The sequence below is a fragment of the Dermacentor albipictus genome, chromosome 5 (assembly GCF_038994185.2).
Source record: "Dermacentor albipictus isolate Rhodes 1998 colony chromosome 5, USDA_Dalb.pri_finalv2, whole genome shotgun sequence".
Classification (NCBI taxonomy): Eukaryota; Metazoa; Arthropoda; class Arachnida; order Ixodida; family Ixodidae; genus Dermacentor; species Dermacentor albipictus.
In genome coordinates, this window is record NC_091825.1 from 21,806,415 (window position 1) to 21,833,722 (window position 27,308).

A 27,308-nucleotide genomic window follows, 5' to 3' on the forward strand; every position below is an offset into this window, starting at 1 on the left:
CCCCCCCTGGGTACCTGCCTGCATGTATTGCAGCCATTTATATGTTTCGCATGCATTTCACTAAAAAGACTAAGAGCTAAGACTCTTTTAGCGCAGTGACTTATTTCTTGGCTCTCTTGTTGTTTTTGACACCTTGTCCTCGTGTTGACTTCTGCACACGATGTTTTCAGGCACCCGTCTATATAACGCAAGAAGGCAGCTGTAAGGACAAATAGACGTCAAAGAGCCAGCCCAGCACGACACCACGTGGTGCAGAGGAGCGCACGCCAAAGAATTAACGTACATTGCCAAGCAGTTCGGACGACAAAATTAGAATGTGGGTATATGGGCGTACCATTTGACTAAATGTCACCATAGCTTTCAAAATACAGCGTCTCACACCAAGATGAAAATTCTTACCTGCTCTAGGCAGCCATCATAATTGGTATTTTTGTAATTTCACTGATGGAAAAGTCAACATTAAGTATGCACTCTTGAGGTAGACACAGACGCGCAAGTGTCATTGAAGAGTTAGTAATGGGTTTTAACGAAAAGCTGATTAGTTTTGTGAGCAGTGACCACTTTTTGTCTTGCCTCTCAACAGATATATCCATGTGACAAAAAATAGTGGTGCAATAACACTGCAGATTTGCTCAGCGACATAATACGTACTTGCAATGAGCATGGTGCCTGTGTTCACTATAAAAATCAAACGCTCATCTTTGGTTAGGTACTGACTTGATGTAACAGCACGTAGATACAAGGATGCAAATACAAACCATTGTCATTCTGTATTTTAAACGCTGACATAAAGCGGACAGATTTTCATGTCTTCCCTTTTATCTATTTTTACACCTAATTTTATAAGTATGGGTTCTTGTTAGGTTCCAGAAAGGGAAAGCATTGTCTACAGAGTACCCCAGGTTGAAGAAGTCATTGTGTACGTGCATGCTTACGCAACTATTTCCTTAGAACTGCTCGCGGCTCCCGAAGCGGGAGCAAGGAGCAAGGCCTTTAACTGCGTACACCGTGGTGCGCACCTTAAGTCTTAATTAGAAGCCACAGAGTCGTTTTGCTATTGAAAAATTAATTTTCCATATGTAAAATTGTGGTTTCGCCTTCTGTGAAATAGTCATAAGTGCTTCAGGCAGGTACTAGAGATTTTGATTAGTGTGACTCAATCTACTTGCCAACCAAGTATGCTAGTGGAGGCAGGGATGTGTTCAATACGAAGAACTGAGAGCACCTGCGTGGAATAGTTGTTCCCTATTTGGCGGATGTGAACAGATAGTGTTAGTAAACCAAGAGCCCCTTAGTTTAACGGCTTCGCAGACATAATTTTATAAGGCAAAATAAAATAAAGCATCTGTGCGCATAGTACATTTTAGGACTTAAGATAGAGTGCACATTGAGGCACTGTACCTGTATTAGTTTTCCCAGACACATATTAGCTTGTTTTGAAACGAAGATAAGATTCCGTGAAGCGCGATAATTCTTACTTTAGCATACCCTAATCACTTCAGAAAAAAAAAAAAGCTTTGGTTTCAGGTAGTTCGTTCATTGTGTAAGTATATGCATAGCCACATGCAATATCCAGGTGCATAGAAGGGATGTGTAAACCAGGATGGCACCTTTCCCAATTTAAGTTTTGCTTGTTTGTCGTTTTTCGTGTGCTGCCCTGCTTGTACTTATGCTTATGTAGTCTTTGATGCATCATAGTCATCAGATCCGATTTTTGGTTCATATCTGAAGCCTTACTATACTGTAGTTAAATTGCATTTTCAACTACTCACAACAGTTGATCATGTAATTATGCAAGCTTCTCCTCAGAAGTATAGCGTTTATACCGTAATGCGGAATGAAAAGCTACCATATATGGCAAGGAATTTGATGCGCAATATTTTAATCTCATTGCTCCTTGCTGTTTTCTAAATGATATGGTCAATTTATTTTATTTATTCGGGAGAAAGTGTAACGGATCAATCCCGACAGCACCAGGAAGCTGCTTTCGTGAGGACGCCAACCAAATTGTAAATTTGAACGGCCTCTGTACTCTTTTGAAACCGGGCGGGATATTGCTGCAGAACCACGATAATACGCGCTTAAAACAAGCGGGTTCAGCCCTTAGAAGAAGAAATTCATATGAAATATTTATAAGCAAAGCTAGACCTGCGGCCTCACGTGAGAATGCACGACACATTTCTAAATGCACTGTACTATGAGTCAACAGCATCTGTACGTTTTACAAGACGTTATCGGATGAGCTGCTGTCTTTGAATATGGTACCAAAAAAAGTTTCTTGCGCAGTTTATTTACGCTTCCAGGCCCATGCTTTGCAGCTGATCTGGTAACCTCTGCTATATTAGTGCAGGCGTTTTGTGCTAGAAATGCGCTTGTAGCTAGTAACTTGACGCATATTTCTCCTCGATCGTAGTGTTAATAAATTGTGAGTTTGAGCACGTTTGTTGTATGTTTGACTTTCCATTGTGTACTTTATTATTGAATGCACATTTCTACGCTGTAGTACTGATGAAACTTTAGAGAGTATACTTGTTTTATTACAAGATGTGTTGTAAAGATCATGGGCATCATTGTAATTTGATTTTATGTGTTTGTCAGTGTGTTTCTGAAATTGGTCTTCAGTTTGTCTTGTGAATGATAAATAAAGATTTTGATCTTTTAAGAGAGAAAATGTTTCATTTGAGTAACTCGGCGACTACAGATTGCATGCAATTATTCAAGCATAAGTGCAACAGCTGCTTATGAAGGAATCAATTATTCCCCGAATATAAGTGTTGCGGATCCCTTGTAACGTGACCATGGCTCTAAATCGTGAGCGCTTTCACCCTATTTTTAAGAGTACTAGCACTCTGTTCTGAAGCAGTACAATCTCTCTGTTAGGAGGAGTACAAGCACTGTTTGGGGGAGCAGAAACACTCGGTTTGGAGGAGCAGAAGTACTCGGTTTGGAGGAGTAGAAGCACGCGGTCTGGAAGAGGTACTATTACCTTTATGGAGAGAGTATTAGCACTCTGCGGAAGACTACTAGCACTCCCTTGCTGTGGAGTAATAAAACTCTGCCAGTGGGAGTTATTCTACTCTCTATCAAAGGGGGTCGATCTACTCTCAAAAAGAGATTAAAATATTGGACATGCAGACACTCCCTCGGAGAGAGTTCCCGGAATTCTCTTCGTTTTAAAGTGTATGTCGTGGTTTTATGTCGTAGCCTACCTGCGCTGAACACTTTTTTCGACATCCGAGGTGAGAGTGTCGTAGACTGTGGCGAATGGAAAGCGTTTCTTGGACTTTCGCCACTCCTTCAGCGATTTACTCCATGGGGAAGGCACGAAGTACAGCTTAATCCGGTTCAGCTATTGAGGGCGTTTTCGTCGATGTCCACGGTGGGTAGAATAAAAACGAGGCCTCGATACACCAATACTTAAGGCGCAAAAAAAAACCACAGCACCCAAGAGAGGACAACCGCACAGAGCGACACTCAACTACTTTATTTTCACAGAAGGCACGTACATATTGTTACGGGATGGAAGAAGCGTGCGTATATTCACAGATGGCTTTTAATGGCTGAGCCAACAGGCGTAGAGCAGCGAACTCTTCTTCGTCGTCTCCAAGGCCATCATCAGCGTCCTCTTCTTCCCACATTACCAACTGTGACATCACTCCCGTCGAAAAAAGCACCTTATTGGTGCGGCTAATCGGTCTGAGAAAGGTAAGCTTTGATACGGCTGACGTGGATGATGTCAGAGAGGTGAAGGCGCCGCGGCATCCGGCGGAGGCACTTCATATGTGACGGGGGTCACCTGGCAAAGGATGCGGTAAGGGCCATAGTACCGCGAGAGGAATTTCTCCGAAAGACCAACACGCCGAGTTGGATACCAAACTAGCACAAGAGCACCTGGTTCGCAGTCCATGTCGTGATGGCGCTGGTCGTAAAGGCACTTCTGGCGGGTCTGTGAAGCAGAAAGACGAATGCGGGCAATCTGGCGTGCTTGGGTCGCTGTGGCTATGACATCCCGAGTGTACTCTGTCGGCGAGTCGAGTGTGGTCGAAAGGAGAGTCTCGAAAGGCAAAGTCGGCTCACGGCCGAAGAGGAGGAAGAAGCGTGAATAGCCAGCTGTGTCGTGGCGCGAGGAATTATAGGCGAACGTGACAAATGATAGAGCAATGCCCCCGTCACGATGATCGGAGGAAAAATGCATTGCTAGCATATCAGTTAATGTGCGGTTCAGGCGTTCGGTAAGACCGCTAGTTTGAGGATGGTAAGCGGTAGCAAGTTTGTGTTTAGTAGCACATGATCGAAGTAGGTCGTCTATGACTTTGGCAAGAAAGTATCTTCCGCGATCGGTGAGAAGCTGACGAGAAGCACCGTGGTGTAAGGTAACGTCGTGAAGCAAAAAATCAGTGACGTCTGTAGTGCAGCTGGTCGGGAGGGCTCTAGTAATGGCATAGAGAGTTGTATAACCCGTAGCGACGGCAATCCACCTATTTCCGTCATTTGATATAGGGAATGGTCGAAGAAGATCAACGCCAACGCGAAAAAAAACGGGTCGGTCGGTAAATCCAAAGGTTGCAGCAGACCGGCAGGAGGCATAGCTGGTCTTTCTGACGTTGACACGACTCACAAGCGGCAACATAGCGCCGGACGGAGCGGTTGAGACAGGGCCAGAAAAACCGTCGCCGAATTCAATTTAGTCATAGCTCCGCGTGACGCGAAGGTGTCCAGCGGTGGGAACGTTGTGCAGTTGCTGCAGTACAATTTGTCGAAGTTGAGACGGAATGACGGTTAGGAGCTCTGGCCCGTCGGGGTGCATGTTACGGCGATACAGGATGCCATTTTGCAGCACAAATATATGAAGGGATGGGTTAGACGGATCAGAGAGCAGGCATTCGATAATGGGGCGCAACAATTCATCGCGTCGTTGTTCAGCGCCAATGTCTTGCAAGGCAGAGAGCGAAAAAACGCAGATCGGTGCAACATCCACTAAACCGCCCGGTACATCGACGGCATGACGAGACAGGCAGTTGGTGTCCTGATGTAGACGAGCCGACTTGTAGACCACAGTGTATGCGTATTCCTGCTGCCGTAGGGCCCAGCGACCGAGGCGTCCGGTGGGATCCTTGAGGGAGGAAAGCCAACAAAGGGCGTGGTGGTCGGTGGTAACTGTATATGGTCGACCATATATGTAGGGTCGGAACTTACCCACCGCAGAAATGAGGGCGAGACACTCACGCTCAGTAGTCGAGTAATTGTGCTCGGCGGGAGAGAGGAGGCGGCTGGCGTAGGTGATAACGCGGTCGTGCCCACATTGGTGTTGATGTAAAACTGCGCCGATGCCGTAGCCACTGGCGTCAGTGCGGATTTCTGTCGGAGCGGAGACGTCAAAATGGGCGAGAACAGGAGGTGTGGTGAGCAGAGTGATGAGCTGCGAGAAGGCAGACGCTTGTTCAGAACCCCAACAGAAAGAAACATCTTTCTTCAGGAGGTCAGTCAGGGGACGGGCAACATGGGCGAAATTTTCCACAAACCTGCGGAAGTAAGAGCAAAGGCCAATAAAGCAGCGGCCATCTTCGGCACAAGTTCGTACGGGGAAATTCTGTACAGCTTGAACTTTAGCGGGGTCGGGGCGAATGCCTGGCGAATCGACGATATGTCCGAGCATGGTTATTTGGCAGTGACCGAAGTGGCACTTGGACGAGTTGAGCTGCAAGCCAGCGGTGCGAAAAACAGAAAGAACAGATGAAAGTCTTTCAAGATGAGTCGAAAAAGTGGAAGAGTATACGATGACGTCATATAAGAAGCACAAACAGACTGCCCATTTCAAACCACGCAAGAGCACGTCCGTCATCCGTTCAAAGGTCGCCGGGGCATTGCACAAGCCAAAAGGCATTACCCGGAACAGACATAGGCCGTCTGGTGTGACGAATGCGGTCTTTTCACAGTACATTTCATCCACGGCCCTTTTCGAATATCTAGAGCGATGGTCTATAGACGAAAAATAAGTGGCACCGTGGATACAATCCAGAGTATCGTCAATGCACGGAAGTGGATATACATATTTCTTGGTGATCGTGTTTAGATGACGATAGTCAACGCAGAATCACCAGCTGTTATCGTTCTTTTTGACGAGAACAACAGGGGAAGCCCACTAGCTGGAAGAGTGTTCAATAATCCCTTTGGCAAGCATCTTGTCAACCTCGCCCTGGATAACTTGTCGCTCAGAGGGCGACACCCGGTATGGACGTCGGCGAACAATTGCCAGTATTTATAAGATGCTTCACCACCGTAGTTTGACACAAAGGGCGATCGTTCAGATCTAAAATGTCGGAGTAGGACTCGAGGAGGCTACGGAGCTCTGCGGCTTGTTGGTTTGAGAGGTCCGGTTCAATCATCTTTGTAAAGTCGTCGGTCGGAGCAGATGCAGAAGGAGTAGAATGGGCATTGTTCGAAGACGGCGCAACAGATAGAATGGAAATGTGGCACCCGTGCGACGGTGACAACGTGGCAAGAGACATGCCTCGAGGAAGTACTTGTGGGCACTGTTCGAAATTTAGGATGGGAAGACATGTCTGATTGTCCGCAACAGAAACGATGGTGTGTGGGAAGGAGACATTGTGAGAAAGCTGGACTGAAGTCGTGGGAGTAAGGACATAGTCTCCGTCAGGTACAGGTGGGCCGGCTAAAACAGAGATGCAGGTTGCTGCTAGAGATGGCAGGCGAATAAAATCCGTGGAACAAAGCTGAGTTGGAGCATGAGCAGGAAGATGAACGGGAACTGGTAGGGCTAGGTAAAATTGTACAACAGCGGCTGAACAGTCAAGTCAATCAGAGCAGAATGAGCAGCCAAAAAGTCAAGTACGAGGATCACATTGTGAGGGCAACGTTCGAGCACACTAAACAAAACGGACGTGTGGCGACCGGCGACACTGACACGAGCAGCGCACATTCCAAACACAGCCGGATTTCCACCATCGGCGACCTGGAGCAGTCGAGTCGGAGCAGGGGTAAGTACTTTTTTCAAGGGCGTTCGAAGCTCCGCACTCATGATGGAAAATGGGGTCTACAGTGTCGATGAGTGCTGTAACGGGCAAACCATCCACGTCCCCGTCCAGAAGGTTGCGATCAGTAGGCAGGGTCAGCAGAGGAATTTCAGGCCGGGGTTCTAGAGCAGCGTCACCCCCAGGAGCTGCCCCAGTTAGTTTCCCGTCGGAGAGCGGCGACGGTAAGCTGGGGATGGAGAGCGACGCATCTGGGGCGAATGGGAGCGGCGACTGTGCGATGGCGATCGGCTGGTCGCGGTCGCTCGAGCGTTGTCAGGTGCGTCTTCAACCTCGGTGGAGAGTGATGGCGAGCGAGGATTCAGCGGGGAGCGGCGATGGGTGGGAAAGCTTGGTCGAGAGTGGGCTGGCCAGGAACTTCGACAGTGGTGAGAGATGTGTCCCACACATCCACAGTAAAAGCAGATGGGTCTATCGTCACGTGTGCGCCATTCGGCCGGGTTACGATAGCTCGGATAGGGACCGTATTGGCTCCGGTGAACAGGGGCAGAGGCCGCAGACGAAGCAAAGTCAGGACGGCTGGCGGAGCAGATGGACGGAACACCCACATTGGCAAGTTCTTGGCGAATGCCCGACAGGATGAGAGACACTAGTGGCCGGGAATCGCCAAGGCACTGCGCCTCCGCCGCGGCAGGAGACGCTGCCTCGATTTCTCGCCCAACGATACGTACGACGTTCTCACAGGAGGTGGGCTCACTCACGCGGTGGGCAAATGTCTTCGCACGTCGATGAAGCTGCGATATTGGGTAGACGCGTAAACTGTTGAATTATGCGGCGACTCTTCGCTTCTTCAAAGTGGCGACATTCGTTAATGATCTCATTGACCGTTGTTCTGTTCTTGTAGGCAAGCAGGTTAAACGCGTCGTCCGCGATGCCTTTTAAAACGTGGCTGACCTTGTCTGCCTCTGCCATATGGTTATCCACTTTGCGGCAAAGAGCGAGGACGTCCTGGATATATGTAGATTCAGTAGACGTCTGTGCACGGGTCCCAAGGTCCTTCTTCGCAGCACGTTGGCGGCCGACATGCTTGCCGAACAAATCTCTAAGCTTTTGTTTGCACTGGTCCCAACTCGTAATTTCTTCGTGTGTTTCGAACCAGACCAGTGCGGTTTTCTTGAGGTACAATATTATATTAGCCAGCATACGCGTGTTATCCCACCTGTTGTGTGCGTTGACCCGGTCGTAATTCTGCAGCCAGTCATCGATGTCAACGTGGTCCATGCCGGAAAATATGGCAGGGTCGCGAGGCCGGGCCAGGATTACCGTCGGTGGTGAGGACGGGGCCGCGGTTGAACTCTCTCCTTTGGATGACATGGCGGCCGGATTACGTCCGCTGCGGAGCTCCGTCTTGCACAAGTGATTACCCCGCACCTCCACCAATGATGTAACGGGAAGGAAGAAGCGTGCGTCTATTGGCGGATGGCTTTTAATGGCTGAGCCAACAAGCGTAGAACAGCGAACTCTTCTTCGTCGTCTCCAAGGCCACCATCAGCGTCCTCTTCTTCCAACATTACCGACTGTGACAATATATAGGCCCAGTCAGCGCCTGGGCAACAAGCACACTCAAGCATCAGGTACGGTAAGTTACCACTTTTTCAACAAACTTTTTCTCTGACTTATACAATGATAACGACGTTTGAATAACACACCACCTACCTTTCTTAATGATATAAAATTATTGCATTATATCACTAGGTTTCGTATTTTTGTTTCTGGCCAGAATCCGCGCATCCGAAAAGTATGCCTCATATGATTCAACACGAACTTAACGTTCAGCAAAATAAAGAGGGCCCTAATGTACCAAAGCATATTAGAAACTGCCCTTCGCGTTCTTGTGAGGCATACTTTTCGGACGCGCGGATTCTGGCCACTAGCAAAAATACGAAAACTAGGGAATTATTCGAAACATTTTATATCAGTAAGAAAGGTAGTTAGCGTGTTAGTGAAACGTCGTTATCCTAAGTCAGAGAAAAGGCTTGTTGAAAGAGACTTGCTTTACCGTACTTGATGCTTGAGTGTGCTTGTTGCGCAGGTGCTCACTGAGGGTATATATGTATGTGCCTTCAGTGAAAATAAAGTAGTTGTGAGTGGTGCTCTGTGACGTTGTGCTTGCGTGTGTGCGGTGTGTTTTTTCGGTGCCTTAAATATGAATCAATACCAACTTGCTCAGCAAGAAGTTCCCGATACACCAGTGAGCAGTCGATGCAAATTCGGCTTACATTCGCACATCACGTGAACGAGCCTTGGTAAATGACAATCTCTGGCGACGGGCGCTGTCCACCGTCTGAAGGAGTTCTGCGCGGTGATCGATGCAGCCGTCCAGCACCTGTATGGGTTCGTTGAAATCTCGAAGTACAGTTCTTTCTTCTTGTCTCATCGTTCGGAATATTTTTTTTTGACGCAGCGTACGACGTCCGAGTTTGCCTTGCGCTGTTCCGTCTCCATACACATTAGATCACACACACATTATGACCGGAGTGCCCTGGATACGGTAGGCACGGGCCAGTCATCTGTACCGACAAGTTGTACTAGTACCATACGAAACCCTCACCGCTGCCTTTTCTATAACGACTGTGCCAATTGTGGCCCTCTTAAATCCAGAAGAGCACTGCCTGTTGAGTAAGGTTGTCTCGCATTGTATCGTAGTCTAGCGCAAAGTAGTGGGTATACATAAACAAAAAAACAGATTAAACAAGATCGGCCGTAAACATCAACTGTGTATTCATAGCTGAGAGTAGGGCGCCTGTTATTGTCTGTTTTTTTATTTGTCCATCCGCCACTTAGCGCTATGATAAATTCAGAGGCAGCGGGAGGTTTTTGCTGGCAGCACAAGTGCGTCTGTGTCGCACCAAAGGGCGCCATTTCCAGCTCGTGCATTTCCCTGTGGGGTTCCTCTCCAGTGAAAACAGGCCAAGTGGGTTCCCCCACTTGGCCTGTTTTCTGCCGCCACGTCACTACCTTGCTCGCACCCCCCCCCCCCCCCCCCCCCCCGCGCCCCCAGCTCGCTGGCCCGAGTAACCTGGCACACATCACGTCCCTCGTGCTCGTGTGACCGCTGCACACACGGGCCGGCAGTCGGACTTAGCCTGCCTCCCCGCTGTTTTGGGCGTAGGAATTTTAGCAACGAATTTGCAGTAGGCCTTCATATTGACTGAATATGGAACGTCTTAAGAGACCTCAACTTTAGCGCATCTTCTGGGGTGAACTGACACAGGCAGCTTAAATGAAAGACTTGTTTTGCGTCACGCAGTTTCGTCTCTTGGCATATTGGCAACAAGACACGGGAGACATCCTTAGTGCGCCGAACCTCCTTTTCAGCCTTTACGACGTCTAAGAACTGGTCTTTACCTGGTAAAAGCAGGAAACACCGGAATTGGAAGAATTCAGCGCTAAAACACACGAGGGTGTCTACAGATCTCTACAGAAGATTAAGGGCTCCGTAACCTAACACTATTCCAGTATGTTTTTAATCCAATCTCCTGACGTCAAATTTACGTAACCGCTGACGCAAGCATCGGGCGGTAACCGCAGCGTTGCCTGAATACCCCAATCAAACTTTCTCCTTGTTTATGGGAGGTTACTTTTGTTTGCGTTCACAACGAATAACATTGCCTACATTGAGCGGTTTTTCTTATGTAATTGGCTTACAAGAGGAGAGGAGCATGCTCAGATGGAGAGGGTTTCGATGGGGCCGAGACAGCGCACTGAAAATAGATTAACGGGATACAGAGGGTGGTGCCGGCGTCTGGGATTAGTCTGCTTTGCCTTACTTAGGTTGCGGTGGGTTGTCTAAAATCGCGGCAGCGTGCAACGGACAGTTAAAAAGGTCACTGAGACGGATCCTAAGTAAAGAAGAGTTGGCAGAGCGAGGCCATAAACGCGCCGAAGGTTCTCGAAAACGTTACACGGCCACGCAAAAAGTTTTGTTGTGCGCAAATAAACCCATGCTCTGCGGGAGGTGCGAGTAGCCAGTGCCCGAACAATCGGCGGCAGCCAACTTTCATTTCTTTCCGAACGGGGCAATCTCCCGCTATTCAAAAAATTTTGTTTTGTTCGGCGTATTAATGCGTCTTTTAGGCGTACACGTTACTTTGACGCAATTAGTTTTCGCTGTTTTGTGACGTCTAGTGACAGAAAGGTGATTTGGGCGCAGCCTGAAACCTTTTGACGAATAGCAGAGGGTTAGTGATGAGAAAGCGTCGAATCAGAAATAATTGTTTTTCTTTTGTTCAGTCGAACCACGCATAATCATTGTGCACACGTCATATCAGATTGGTAGCTAGCACGGTTTTCATGACGTCGCGTGGCAGACAGGCGAAGTGGGGGTAGGCCAAAAAGTTTTAACTAATCGGGGAGGACTGATTGCAGAATTGGAATAGAAAAGTTTGGAATAGCTTTACGTTATAGAGCCCTAGAATATTTGGGCCAGTTGGCGATGCATATTCGTGTACGGTGAAGTGCGATAAACGGAAAACAGTGAGGTGAAACCGAGAGGACAAGCGTGAAAGTTTATTGGAAAGGTTTTGCCGCCGCAGGACAATGTGCGCATGGGCGCAAGACACCCAGAAACGAACAACAATAAGCGCAGGCGCAAAATAACAAGGCGATGGGGCAAAAAATTGCATACAACGCGTGCATGGTCTCTTCAGAGTACGTGATAATTGGGAAGCATGTTTACGCTGTCAACTGCGAACAACTGGCACAAGAGGCATAAAAAAAACAAAACAGACGTGAAATAAGCAGCTTGCTGTAGGAACCCATAAATCAGGCTTCTTTTTCCTTGTTTAGTAGTGCCAGCGACGCCCCGATAACCCACATTTCAGATCCAGAATTTTCTATTAACACCGGTTCACAGTTCGGTAGCACTTGTCCTACCTGTCTAGCCATTGTCCGATCTATCGCGCTTCACCGTGCTCAAGCTAGAGATGGCAAACACAAGCGCCGCCTTTGTCTCCTCTCGCCATCGCCCTGTTTTTAGGGATGTTCCCTTCAAGTTCAATTAGATGCATACCTGCCAGCGCACTTCAGCGCGGTACTGCAGCAATTTAATAGTTCTGCTTCAATGTGGTATAAATTTGCCTATTTAAGCAATTGACATACAGCAGTCGAGAAAATAAATGCACGCCGTAATTCTCCAGAGTGTCCCTCCATGCATGTTTAGAGATTGTATACAAACTCTTGTCAACAACCATGGTAGGCTACAACTTGAAAAGCATACATTGTATATTATTTTGTTGCGGTTGCAATTACGTGGGTGCTCGAGGCTCCTTACCGCCGTCACTGTGACGACGCCAATAAAACGCTCGCTCGTGGACATTTCGGCCTCCGGAGGGGTGCGTTTTGCTGCAGACGCGACTCAGCCGTGCAGTCACGCTCCGCGCTGTCGGCTCTGCTGGAGGGGACCGCATTCCGGCTTTGGCTGCTGAGCTCAGACGAGTGTGTGCACACACTCCATTCCGTCCGACACTCCATTCACGTGCAGTGTCGGACGGTAGTCGACAAGAAAAATAGGTCGCGGGATCGAATCCCGGCCACGGCGGCCGCATTTCGATGGGGGCGAAATGCGAAAACACCCGTGTACTTAGATTTAGGTGCACGTTAAGGAACCCCAGGTGGTCAAAATTTCCGGAGTCCCCCACTACGGCGTGCCTCATAATCAGAAAGTGGTTTTGGCACGTAAAACCCCATATATTAATTCGACAAGAAAAATGGAATCCTATTTTTGAGCACTGACAGACGCCGACAATTGTGCTTCCGTTTCATCTCGTGCGTCGCCAAGGCGCGACGCCTCGAACGCTGCTGGCGGCGCTCCTCACCACGTGCCACCAAGCGAGTGCTCAGAGCGAATTCCGGTTGGACGGCGTGAGGTGAACCTGATTCAAACGGTGCTAAGTATACCTTCATAGAGAGCATTTCTAGATATTAATGTACACCACGACAACGTAGACAGGGAATTGTCATGGGATATTCTTAATCGCGAAAGTATAGATGACGATTTCCTGGAGCTTCTGAGAGAGATGTGCAGAGACAACCTAGTACAAATTGCATGGGATGGCTGAAAATATAACGAAGTGGTGGAAATTCCCCACGGACTGAAGAATTCCCCACGAACATGGAGACCGAGGATGTCCTCGGTCTCCATGATCGTTTACGCTTTATGTGAAGGGCGTCGAAAGACGACTAGAAAACAGCGAATAAGGGTTTGATTCAGGGTACATGCGTAATGGAGAAATGCCGAAACAGAAGGTCCCCGAACTGATGTATGCGGACGACATATCGCTACTAGCGGACAATGCAAGATATTTAGAGACACTTGCGAATATGTGTTTCCAATGCAGCCACTAATCTAGGCTTTAAAAATAGCGCAGCAGATAATAGGGAAATATGATGTTTAATGAAAAGAAGGGTAATTACGCGGCGTCAATTCAGCAGCAAGTGATACACATACTCCCGCATTCTTCCATGCTCGGCAAGATGCGTGGTTCAGTGGGCGGGAATAGCGCGTAACAATATAAGTACCTCCGCGTGTTCATAAAGATATGCTGCTCTTGGAAAAGGCTCCCTAACGTGGACCTAACCATGGATTTGTACCTGAAACATGGATCTGTTCCTGAAAAGTGTGTACACAGAATGTGCTACTAGATTTACTTATTCTCAACGTTCGTACGATATCAGCATGTCATCGTTAAATGGGAATCTGGCTTAGGAATGCTTTCTTTCCTTCGACAGGTTGCCATACTCTTGTTCGTCCATTCATTTTTATTGTGGTAGCAATTATATGGGCATTCCAAGCGTATTTCTGCCGCCGTCGTCGTCGTCACCGTCGTCGTCATCGTCGCTGTGATGCTTAGTATAGAGTACAAACACGATAACATGGTCGCCGCGCGCCGCACGTGCGAGTGAAAACTTGGGAATGTCAGGCGACGATCGCCGGTCACGTGTGCGAAGGAGTAGGCGCGGCGGATGCGCACCGTCTCCTCTTGCACGTGAAGCACGGAACGGGGGGGTGGAGGCGAGGAAGAGAGGGGGCGTTCTACTCCAGCAGCGGCTGATTACCTTGCGGCCCCGTGGCCGCCGTATCTTGAACGCGATCTGCGCTGTGGACAAAGTGCATGCGCCGAGTACCGGTAGCTTTGAAAGCATATATGCTTTCGAAGTTTAGTTCGCGTTGAAGCGAGAGACCACACGACGGTCAATTCGCTCGCTGCTGCTTCATTTTGACAGCGAGTTTCTCCGGTCACCGAGTGAGATGTGTTCACGTTTACCTGTGCGCGCGTGCCACCGTGCTTGTTAATTTAGTTAGTAAGCGAATGGTTACACCTTTATACGGCCGATAATAGTACTCCCATATAGTCGCAGTTTCGCCCTGAATGCGTAGCATCTATTGCGATAGCAAATTACTAGACATCTATACGAAGTAACAATAGTAGTTTTATCGGTCGTGTAAACTCGTAAAAATTCGTTTGCTAACTATATTAACAAGCATGGTGTCGCGCGCACACAGTAAACACGAACACATCTCGCTCGATGGCAGCGGAAAATCGCTGTCAGAACGCTGGAGTGAGGAATCGCGGAATCAGAAGCGAGCGAAACGTCGAATGCACAGCGCATACGAAGCTACGGGCACTAGGCACACTTGGCCAACATGGCAGATCGCTTTGAAGATGAGGCCAGCACGGGCGCGCACTTTGCCCACGCGCGCAGATCACATTCCAGATGCGGTGGCCGCTTTACGAGAGCCCTCCTCCTCCGCCCCTCTCTCGCGCGTGCGAGACTCAGCCGCGTTCCCCGGCGGACCCTCGGCCATTAGGCGTACGTGGCGCGGCGGCGATATTGCCCTGTTTGGACTTTACACGGAACCACACGGCAACGGCGTCCATATGCGCTTGCTGTGTCCTCATAATTGCTCTCGCAATAAAATGCTATAAGAGAAAAGCATGTGTAGCAAACCTGATACCTCAAGCAGGCTAGGTGACAATTTGTCACCACCCCATTGCAAAGGGGATGTTAATAAATCATCATAAATCGATCATCATCACCCTTCTGTGATGCATTCAGCACAACGTTAAATCTGCCAATTCTTCTATGAACAAAATATGGACAGCAGATAGCTTGTCAAAAGTAAGGGTCAACATAAGGCTTAATACCACAATGATTATTCAACACAACGTTCATGCGCAAGTAAACGTAGACTTTTGTGAACCAACTATTTCAGAGGATTGGAGGCAGTGATCGTTGTATGTATTTACACAGCTTAATGACATGCCTGTCATTTTCAGGACTCCGTTTCATATATAGCGTGCAATGCCGTGTAGGCTAGCCAGGCTTCTTGTCATAGGTCGATCGCAACGAAATACGATGGGATGTTGTTTACGAGGAATTATTATGTGAAATCGTTCTTCATTTGGTTCAGTAATATATTTTAAAATTTTCTAAGACATCAAAATGAACACATTCCGTTACAACGCTGTTAATACGTTGTTTTCAATTCTATTGCTATTAGCTTGTCGCAGCAACCTCGCGCGCAGGCTCGTCGCTGGGCTGCGAACGCGTGCCACGTGACTACGACACGCGCGCAGTGACACCGCGGTTGTCCCGCGTAGCTTGAGCCGGACTTTAAAAATTCGCGAATGTCACGCATCCGGATAGAACCACGGCAATGTTGTTTGCACTCGCTTGGAGATTCATTATTTTGTGCATTTTGCCTAATTACATAATTGGTGTAAATTGATTGATCGACTTCACAAATATTATAGCTACATGAAAGTGCGCAATGTCAAAATTGTAGAGCAACATGAAAAACTTCCGATACAGCTTTCTGTTGTTCAAATCGCGCTACATAAGAATGTTTTCCCAAGCATGAGAAGCCCGCGAATACACGGAATGTGCCGCGAGGGGCCAGTCGCGCTGCAATTTTTCGTGTATTCGCGGAATTGTTTCATGCTTGGAAAACACTCATTAAGTAGCATCTAGTGAGCAACTGAAAGCTAGACCGGAAGTTTTTCATGTTGCTCTGCAATTTTCCCATTGACACTTTTCATCTGGTTATAATACTTGATAAGTTGATTAATCAATATAGGCTAATTATGTATTCAAGCGGAATGCATAAAATAGTCTAAGTATCCAGCAATTCCGGACATCGCCTTTAGTTCACAGCGTTCACGCCAAGTGGCGTGCAGACCTTCAAGATTGAAAATTCGCCCGATGACACACGCAGTGTACGGTAGGAAAACTGAATACACATAATAATAATAAATAACGAAACAGGACCGCGCCCACAGCTTTCACCGCCGGGCGCGAACCGGGAATGGCTGATCTGCTGACAACTGCCACGCGTGTAGGAAGAGCGGACGGCTACAGTCGATGGTGAGCCCACAGTTCTGCCGCTGTTGAGAGGCGCTTGCAGGCTCAGCCGCGCTTCGAGAAAGCGAGCGCCCAATCTCGTGAAAGGAGCCCGTAAATGCGCGCAAAATTGCCGGCCGACCGGTAATTGCACGCTCGGGGTAAAAACACTTTTTTTTTAATGCGAGGATAAATGCCTCAGGGCATACAAGGGTATGGGATGGGGGTGAATAAGGATGATTAAATGAATGAAAATAGATTTGCTGACCTAATGAAGTCCAAGAGGGATCGATAATGCGGTCCCTGCGTCATGGCAGTGTAATGGCTCATATTATGCGGCGAGAGTCCCGCTGCTGCGAGGTGCCGGAGCCTCGTCGGTTTCAATGCAGGGCAAACCCACAGCAGGTGGTGGATGTCGGCTTCAACATTTGGCGACTTGCAGAGTGGACAAAAAAACACTTTTATGTTGCACGTATTGAGCCACAGAAAGCTGTGTCGGTAGTTTTTCATGTTGCTGTACAATTTTCTGATTGACACTTTCCATCCAATTATAATGTTTGAAAAGCGGATGAATTAATTACGACATTATCTAGTCGCGCGGAATGCAAAAAATAATCTAAATATCTTCACGCAACGGCAAACACCATTATCTTGGTTCTGTACAGCTAAGTGGCATTTGCATTTTTTTCTGTTTGCTTCAATTCAAGAACACCCTGTATGTCGTTTTCAAGTTCACACGCGGCATCCACTGCTAAATAATTGACACCCTTAAATGTGAAAGAGGGTGTAAATGTCTATAACTCACACCCTTCGGGTGTCCCTTATATGAATCACCCCCTAAGGGTGTGAGTTATAGACACACTTACACCGTTTTTCACTTTTAAGGGTGTAAATTATTTTACGGTGTGGTTTTCGTTCGGTGCGTGCGTTCGGTGGCGCCGCGCGCGATTGGTCGAGGTCGCGCCAACATTGTCAGGCGCGGAGCGCGGCCACGTTTTTAGTGACGTCAAAATGACGACACGCTCCTGTCAATCATTTTGCAACCGATCACGTCGTCTGCTAGGAGCAGAACGCGACGCGAGGTATGAAGTTAGAGAGGCCGGCTTCGCGTGGTACGTCTGATGGATTGGACTGGATCCGAGCGGGGACTCCGTCTGCGGAATGGCATGTTCCGATCCAATCCATAGTATAATTCGAAAAAATGGCACTTGCAATGGGGGCTTCGGTTGTTGCGTTGGCATTGCTCAGGAGGAAGCAGATCGGATGGAGATGCTGAATGCTTCTCAACAGATGGCAGAAAGCGAATTCTAGCGTCGCTTTTGTTTCTAGAAACGAACAGTGCATTGGTTTCGCGATGAACTCGACCCCGTCATCGGGTGCCAATGAGCGCCAGAGGAATGTTGTTGCCTCTTGAAAAGCGCGTCACTGTTCCCTTCGTTTCTTCTTTTTCTTTCTCGCTGTGCGCCACACCACCTATGGACGACGCAGAGAAACTAATAGTTATAAATTGTAGTAGTCATACGTGTTACTATTTCAGAACGTGTTTATGCTTGATTAAAAAAATTCGTTTTTAATATGAAAATTTTATTCATTGGACGACGAGAAACATTGAGTTTGGTAGTATATTGTCTGCAAGCAGACGACAAACGAGGGACGTAAGCTTCCAGGGAGCTCACCGCTTGCCGATTGACTGCTCGTCCCTTCCGTTCTCACAAATTTTGCATACTGCCCATTTTTTGACGGCGCAGCAACAGAACAGAACGCGTTTCGAACAATGATCTCCGATCGCGCCGCAACAAAGAATCATGGCCTCCCCTGTACGGAAGAGCACGGACTCCACTTTATTTGTATGAGAATATACACGGTCGGTATGAAGCACACTTTATACAAACTTCATGTTACATGACCGGTTCTGAAAGGCATGCGAAAAGAAGTTGACCAGCTGTAAGCTAGAAAAAGAGAGAGACAAAGACAACACTCGGTACAGAAAAAACAAGGACCGCTCCACGGGAAAACGATTTAGAAAGAGACCAAAAGGCCCACACACAAATCTCGCTTTGTCACCTTCCCGTCATAGCAAATCAAAAAGGAATAAAGAAATAACAGCAGCTTTTACGCTAGGACATTAGCGCTGAGGTAAGGGTGTCTGTATAAGAGTGCGGCCACAAGGGTGTCATAAGAATGTCATAAGGGAGCACAAATGTGTCTGTATAAAGCAAGCATCTCAGTGAAAAAAGAACATTTCAGGACGGTGTACTGGCATTGCCCTTCCCAAATGGGGCTCATGCACTCTGAAGCTGGCACGATAAAAAATAAACATGTGACATAAATAACGGGCACTTTCTGTGAAGATATATATCGCAGCAGAATTCATGTGGTATGTCGGGCACATGCTATTTAACCTGCATAATGGAGGCACTGCTTGCGAGAATGTTTAATAACCACGTGTAAGTTGTAGGTATTGACGAGTTAGCTTGATATGATCGTGCCTAACGAAAATGGGGACTCTCGGTCCCTCTTCTCGTTCACTGAAGAAACCGACGACTTATAAGGCGATGTATTCCATTGCCGCAAACGTTTGGATATATTCATAAAAAGTAGCGCGACGAACCAAAAGAAGACAAGACAAAAAGAAAACAAACACAAGGGGAACTATTGTGGCACTGTCTGCCACTCAGCTAAGATTGCCTCCGCAAAAAAAGAAGGAAAATAGAAAAAGAAAAACAACGTTAACCTCATGGAAGGTTTCGCAGACAGATTTCAAGATAAACAAGAGCGCACAAGCTAGACTTATAGGATATTAAACGATAAAGAGGTTGGCTATGGTCCTTTGCACATGGGCTGAATTCGTAGAGGTTCATTACGTAAGTTATGCCCCCCCCCCCCCAAAAAAAAAGAAGAAGAACACCGTCGCCAATTGCAAAGATGCGCTCTAATACTGCATCGGTGAAACGCGCAGTCCATGCGCGTCGTAGGCCGCCGTGGGCCGCTTCCTAGGCCACAGCGTAACCGTACACGTGCCGGGTCAAGATGACGGGCATGTCGACGTGCGTCTCGTTCAAGTGCACCTCGGCGAAGCCGGCGCTCTCGATGACGTCTCCCGAGTCTCGGTTCAGGCAGCAGCCGCAGCAGATGATACACCACAGGGGGCTCAGCACGCTCTGCAATATCCGGCCCAGGCTTCCCTTGGGCTGGGCCACGTGCTCCATGAACACCAGCCGACCACCCTGCAATGTGAGCACGTGTAGATAGAAGCTCAATATTGTTCTCGCATTGATTAGTGAGGATTTTACTTTGGACCACAACACAGGCGGGGTTCGGCATTCCTTTGTTTTAATTTAAAACGACCATTATACCACCAGATTCAGGAAGAGAAAAGAAAATAGATAGGTAGTTTTGTTACAACAGATTTACATGCCTGCACTGCAAAATTTCGATTTAACCATTGAGAGATCAAAGACGGCTCAGTAATTCATTGTAGCTGAACAGCGTCCAATGTGCAAAGTACGCAGAAACACTGTGCTAATTACAATACTGAACTAGTTATGACCACTATAAAACGTAAACAATTTCGGTTTTTTTTTTCAGTTATGGCTCGGCAAGTATTCACTTTAGCCTTTTATGACGTTTAGTGGGCGTGTAATGAAACGCAGACTGCCTACGACGGCTCGCAATTTCGCAATGCGCACTGCCAGGTATTAAGGACCACTGCCGGGTTGGCCGGCACCAGGTGAGAATTGATGGCTGTATGGTTTACCCTAACAGGTGCTTTATAAACGATACAATTGTAATCAGAGGTAACAGCATTCACTGTAGCTACGCAAATGGCCATGAAGCTCTTATGTCAACATTGACGTCCCATTCCCGATAACACTGACGCGCGTACTTGTTTATCTTTTTCGGGCGACCGCATTTCACCGGACAACAAAGGTGAAACGTTATCGCTCGGCGCAGGACGCGCCTTGCATGTATCGGGAATTCCTGAAATGTTATCGATGGTTCTATCCGTTGCCAGTTGTCACGACGCTTGTGTAATTTGATTGCATGAGCCACGCAAATTTTGTAGTACTTTCTGGAAGACACGTGGCCACCAGCGATTACTCTGGAAGCTTCGATGACTCAAGTCAGTCAGTCAGTGTTTTATTTTCACCAAACAAAGACATCCGTGAAAAAGGGGAGACGGCGAAAAAGCTGCGGATACTGCAGTTTGACTAAGCACCGTCCACCCTGTAGGAGCAATGACGGGGTAAATATACAAGCAAAAAGTGAATAATTAAAGTGACAGGGCAAACACACAAGCGAAAGCAAATAATACGAAAAATAGTAGATATAGGATCATTTTTGCACATAATAAAGCGAGAGAAGACAAATTGGCATCGTACTTGTATGCTTAGTGAAAACAATGATATAAAGCAATACAATTTAAGGAATGCGCAGTTACAAAAACAAGCTAACTACATTGGTGGGGTTTAGCGTTTTGATTTCAAGTCTTGCTGCTCATATGCGTTAAGAGTGCTAAGCCTTTACGTTCCGTAAATAGTGCGTGAGAATGGAGTTTTCCAGGGGGGTTTATACGGATGGAAGTAAATACTTTGAGTAGATTCAAGATTTGCAAGTGTGAGAAATGTGCCAAGCTTCCCGCGAGTTACACTACTGTAGGATTGTAGCAGCCTGCATTTGTATATATTGTTCGCTGTAACAATTTTATGCTTCACAAAAAGATGGCTGGCATGTTCAAGGTATGGTATGTTCTCTATTGCCCTAATAGCTCTTTTCTGAAGTATTCTTAGTTTATTCAAATTGGTTAATGTAGTGTTTCCCCATATTAAAGCACAGTAGTTAAGTGAGCATGGAAGAGAGCTTGATAAATAAGTCGCTTTATGGTAAGAGGCAAAAGATATCGACAACGATTTAACGCACCAACCACGCGTCTCAGCTTTAAGCTAATCTGATCTATTTGCTCATTCCAGGATACATATTCATTAAAAATTACTCCAAGCGTCTTAATTGATTTGGTTACTGAAATATTGTATGGACCTAGGGCAATATGGTGAGGTAACTTTAGCGATGTGCCAAGGGCTCGAAAAAGGACGCATTTTGTTTTTGTTTCATTTAGCGTTAAATTGTTTTTAGTGCACCAATCGCGAAGCTTATAACAGGTGTTTGCTTCGCGATTATAAGCTCGAGAGCACCTAACTTTCTTCCAGTAAAAAATAGAGTGCAATCATCAGCATAAGTTATAAATTTGCAATCTTCGTCGATGTTGATTATGTCATTGACGTAATATAAAAATAATACAGGCCCTAGAATGCTGCCTTCTGGCGCCCCGGTTTTAATTGGTTGTGTGCGTGATTTAAATCCATTTCTTTCAACGTAGTGAGACCGCGCACTCAAATACGACTGAATAAGTTTGCGCAAGATTCCTCTAAATACATAGCATTTTAATTTATTTAATAATAATTCATGACTTACGCGATCAAATGCCTTACTGAAGTCCAAATATAATGCAAGTGCCATGCGAGTGGGCATGCGAGCAGCACTCGTTGCACTATGCCTCATGCGCAACTTTTATTCGCTCCACAGATTTTCCTGATACTGGCCCTTGTTTCACTTTCTGCGCCCATCCAAACTTGCCCTAGCGTGGGCGAACGCGTCGATGCTGTCCAAGATCAAGAGCCCGTCACCGGCACGTGTGGCTTCCATAATCTTCCATCCTTCCAAGATGTACCGCTAGATGGACACCGCATCGTTTCTGGGACGACGTCACCGGCTGATTTACCGTCCTTTCCCAGCCCCTTGAAAAGCACCTTGCTGATGAACTACTCCTTCAGTGGGCGTGCGAGCAGCACTCGTAGCACTATGCTTCACGGGCAACATTTCTGCGCTCCACGGGTGCGTAACAATTTGACCCTGTATGCTAAACGGAGTGATAATCGCTCACTTTTGCTGCTCCCATGCCCACTTGTCTTATATGGTACTATGCGTGATTGTCTCGACGTGGCGCTGTTGTGGTTGCAATGCGGTGATGTCGAGGAAAACCCGGGGCCTCCGAGTGTGCAGAGGTCGGCTCAAGATGACTCTGCCTCGAGTAGACTTCCCGAATCCCAGTCTGATCAAATGGGTACTGTGCTACTAATGCTAAAAGACATATAAAGAAGTCTACAGTCGAGCTTTCTAAAGGTCAGTCCGAGTTGAAATCAGATATGAAGGATGTGAAAGCCAGCCAAAACGCAATCGAAGGCAAGCTAACTGATATTTTCCGTCGTCTTGAATCACTTGAAAATAAATCTGAAGCACTAGACACATTTTGCAATGATATCGCCATACTTCAAGAGAGCGCTGAACGGTCTAAAAAGCAGCAGGACACCATAGTCTCGCGCTTAGACGACTTGGAAGACAGATCAAGGCGGAATAACTTGGTTTTTCACGGCATACTTGATTCCCATGAGTCATGGCTGCAAACTGAACAAAAAACTGTGGATGCCCTGTCGTCAGCGATGGGAAATGCCTTGCCGCCAAACTCAGTTGAACGGGCGCATCGAATCGGGACTTCTTCAAATACGAAATGTCGTCCGGTTATAATAAAACTAACAAACTTCAAAATTAAGGAGAGCATACTTTCGTCGCGCAGCCAGCTTAAAGGTAGTAACATTTCAGTAACTGAGGACTTCTCGCCTGCGACAAGGCTCGCTCGAAAAAAGCTTCTCGAATTTGGTAGAAACCAGCCTAATTGCCCCTCATTTAAACTACGTTTTAACAAGCTTTTTATTGACAAACAATGTTTTATGTATGACTCAGCAAGTGACAGCGTTAAGCAAGTTAAAAGTAGTGTTCCAGATCATGCAAGCGCACCTGACAATCTGCGTCATCATCCTGCTACACAGCAATGCGCAAAGGGCAAAGGCGTATCTTTAACACCACAAGTCTCCGTGCTTGTTGCAAACGCTAGAAGTGTGTTTCGCAAACGCGTGGTACTAGAATCGCTCGTCGATAGCTGTAATGCTGGTATCACTGCATTAACAGAAACGTGGCTCTAGCCCCATGTGCAAGATTGTGAAATTTTTGACTTGTCTCGATTTCATACCTTCCATTGCGATCGCACTAATCGCAAAGGCGAAGGCGTACTACTCGCTATTTCAAAATCCCTGCAAGGTCATCAAGTCCACTTATACTGTAACCTGGAAGCTGTGTGCGCGTGCGTTGATATTGGTTACCGTAAAATTACGATTGTTGTCTGCTACCGCGCTCCATCCTACCCATCCACTTTTACCACTGAGCTTCACGATGTGCTTAACACCCTTACTTTGCGGCATCCTTCGAACCCCATTACATTATTAGGGGATTTCAACTTCCCCAACATATGCTGGACTACTGAACCTCCGCACTGTTATCCATTTTCTACGAAAGTAGCGACTTTTTTGATCTCTGCTCCTTGTTTTCTCTAACACAATTAGTATTAGAACCAACGAGGATCTCGGAAAGCGCTGCTAACCTCCTTGACTTAATATTATGCTCTCATCCTGACATAGTTACCGATGTTTCATGCTTACCGGGCTTAAGCGATCACCTGGGTCTTTCTTTCAACATATATCCGGTGATAAAATCAATTGTTGAAATAAAATAATTTACCAGTACGATAGGGCAAACTTTTACGATATTAATATTAAACTAGCTAATTTTCATGATCCTTTCCTAAGCCAATTTGATGATCGCACGGTTGATGAGAACTGGACCGTTTTCAAAAATAAAATACATGAGCTCACCGACAAGTTTATTCCATCAAGCGTAATATCCTGCAATGTTAAGAAAACCTGGTTCAATTCCAAGTTAAAAAGGCTTTCCAACCGAAAAAAACGACTGTATGGAATAACGAATAAAAGTTCACTGGCATCGAAATGGGACGCTTATAAGGAGGCAAACAGTACTTACACAGAAGCTATTAAACTTGCCAAAAAAGCATTCCAAGTACACACTTTGCCCACAATGCTTGCGAATGACCCTAAAAAGTTTTGGCGTGTTATTAACCCTTCCAAAAATAATTCAATCACGTTGATTGATTCCAATGGTTCACCGGTACCCGAAGATGTATGTCCCCATATCCTTAACTCTGTGTTCTGTAACAACTTTATCGTGTGTAGTAACCCTGTGCTTCCAACTCTCGAGTCTTGTAATTACCCACCTATGGACTTATTAAAAGGTCTCAAGTTGTCATCAAGTCCTTGTGCAGATTTGGTTAACGCGAAATTCCTGAAAAATACTGTTGTTTATTCATCTGTTCTGCTTTCGAAAATTTTTCAGCAATCCTTAGATAACCATCGGCTACCTGGTCGGGTCGGGAAGGTCGGGAAGGTGGTCCCACTTCATAAGTCCGGTAGCAAACATTCGCCCCTCAACTACCGCCCCATTTCCCCTCACAAGCATTCCTTGCAAGGTTCTTGAACATATTCTGTACTCACATTTAGCAAAGCACTTACACAATAATTCAGTTTTTACAAAAGCACAACATGGTTTCCGAGAAAAACTTGTCATGTGAAACCCAACTTCTTTCTTTTACTCACAGCCTTCATCTTATTCTCGACAAAGGTTCTTTCGCAGACTGTGTTTTCTTTGATTTTGCCAGGGCCTCCGACAAAGTGTGTCATAAATTATTTCTATTTAAACTTAGTAAACTTAATCTTGATCCTCACCTGTTTGCATGGCTTGAACATTTTCTCTTTAATCGGTCACAGTATGTTGTGTTAAAAAATCACATGTCCCCATCTAATCCTGTAGACTCTGGTGTGCCCCAAGGATTTGTTGTAGGCCTTCTTCTTTTCTTAATTTACATTCACGATTTACCCAATGACGTTTGTTCTAATATTTACCTTTTCGCAGATGACTGTGTTATCCTCCGTGAAATCTCGGACAAATCTGATCACAAATTCTTACAAGACGATATAAACGCTATCTCTAACTGGTGTGACGCATGGTTAACGCAACTTAACGTAATAAACGTACACGTATGCGTGTAACTCGCAGCAATATTCATCCACCGAACTATTACCTTAATGATACTCCCCTGGAGGTCGTAACCTCCTATGAATACCTAGGCGTCCACATAACCTCGTCACTTTCCTAGTCGTTGCACATCGACAACGTAATTGACCCTTTGAGGGTCGATTTTTTTTGCCACATGCGACCACTCAGGGTCGATTTTTTTATTGCACATTTAAATTCTTCAGAGGGAGCTATTTCGAAAAAAATTACTGTAATATTTCTAGGGTGACCGTAAAGTGAAAAAAAAAGTTTGGCGTTGGCATATATGGACTGTTTATTCATGAAAAACAATAAAAAATAGCAAATAAAGATATAAGAATTTAACAAAATTGGCACATTGTTATACACAATGTGCACACGCGAAAAATACCCAAGAAAAATGCGCACACAAAAATTTTTTGCAAGTCTCAAATTTTCCTTTTGCACTAATACTTCTTCAGCGTGTGGTAGTTCTTGAAGCATGGCTCCACGCAGAGCGGTTTGTTGCACTCAGCGCACATGTACCCAGTGTCCTTGCGATGTTTTTGCTGCCGAGTGGTGTTGGCGCGTACGTGGCACCTCCTCTGGCTACTGCTTCCCTGAGCAGCCGTGGGAGGCAACTTCGGAATAAAGTGCCAAAAAAGGAAACGCATGCATGGCGGCATCCTTCGTATGCGGACCCCTGTGAGCAACAACCGAGCGAGTAACAAGCGGTCACCCTTTGAGTGACAAGAACGAGATAGCCATCAGTTTTGCGAGTGAAAGAAGCCGATACCACGTGCGGAACAAAACCGAAACTAACCGCCGCGCGCCCGCGAGCGCGCCAATGCGCGAGCGGTAGCAGACGCGCCGGAGCAAAAAAAAAAAAAAACTATACAACGAAAACTGAAAGAGACAGACGCGAGAAAAAAATTCCATGTATTCCCACATAGTGGCACCACATGCCAGGCAAGAAAAAGTTAGGAAATTAGAGCGCGTTTTAAACGTACAGACCTAGCCGTAAATATACGGCATCGACCATTTTCGGACCTGTTCGCGGCGCTGTATATTTACGGCGTCGACCCTCAATGGGTTAACAATTACTAATGGCATGCTAGGTTATCTTCGCCGAAATTTTTCTTCTGCTCCTACATCATTAAAATTTATCCTATACAAAACGCTTATTAGGAGCAAAATGGAGTACGCCTCATCCATCTGTGACCCGCACCTCGAAACCCTTACTCAATCACTTGAACTAATCAAAAACAATGCCGCGCGTTTCATTCACAGCAATTACAGTCTCACATCAAGCGCAACTGCCATGAAAAACTCTTTGCTGCTTGCTCCTCTCTCAGCCCGGCGTAAGTGCTTTCGCCTTGCTTTATTTCATAAACTATATTTCCACAATTCGTATCTACGCGATAATCTAATATCATCTCCTACCTACATTTCCTCTCGCATCGACCATAGCCATAAGGTTGGAATCATTCAGTGCCGCACCAGAACCTGTAACGAATCATTTATTCCTAGGGCCTCTCAGGAATGGAACCACTTTCCCGGCGCAGTTGTCGCAATCAAGGACAAATCCAAGTTTCTTTCGGCCTTATCAGACATCATTACTCCCGGATACAATTAACTAATCAAATTTGCTATTTATTTGCTGCTCTGTTTATTTACATGTGTATGTATTTTTTACCCACTCCCCTCTGTAATACTTCGGTCTTGAGGGTACAATAACATAAAATAAAAAAAAGCCTGTTTTCGATATTGTATACTATGATTTCTTTTTGTGCTAATAGAACACTCTCAGCTGAACGTTTCTTTCTGAAACCACATTGACATTCGGTAATAAGATCGTAGTTTCTAGAGAAGATATCAATTCTATCATTTATTATTTTTTCAAGGCATTTCGAGAAAGAG

General features: G+C 46.3%; 1 protein-coding gene across 1 annotated transcript in view; it reads right to left on the bottom strand.

The window, feature by feature from the left end:
• Nucleotides 1–18,212: 18,212 nt before the first annotated feature.
• The window catches only part of LOC135898310 (thiol S-methyltransferase TMT1A-like), a 50,837-nt gene continuing 41,741 nt past the window's right edge, over nt 18,213–27,308 (bottom strand). The window contains exon 3 of the mRNA XM_065427191.1: nt 18,213–19,621. Within this exon, the coding sequence (XP_065283263.1) occupies nt 19,388–19,621 (234 nt within the window). The 3' untranslated portion in view covers nt 18,213–19,387. The remainder of the gene's footprint in view (nt 19,622–27,308) is intronic.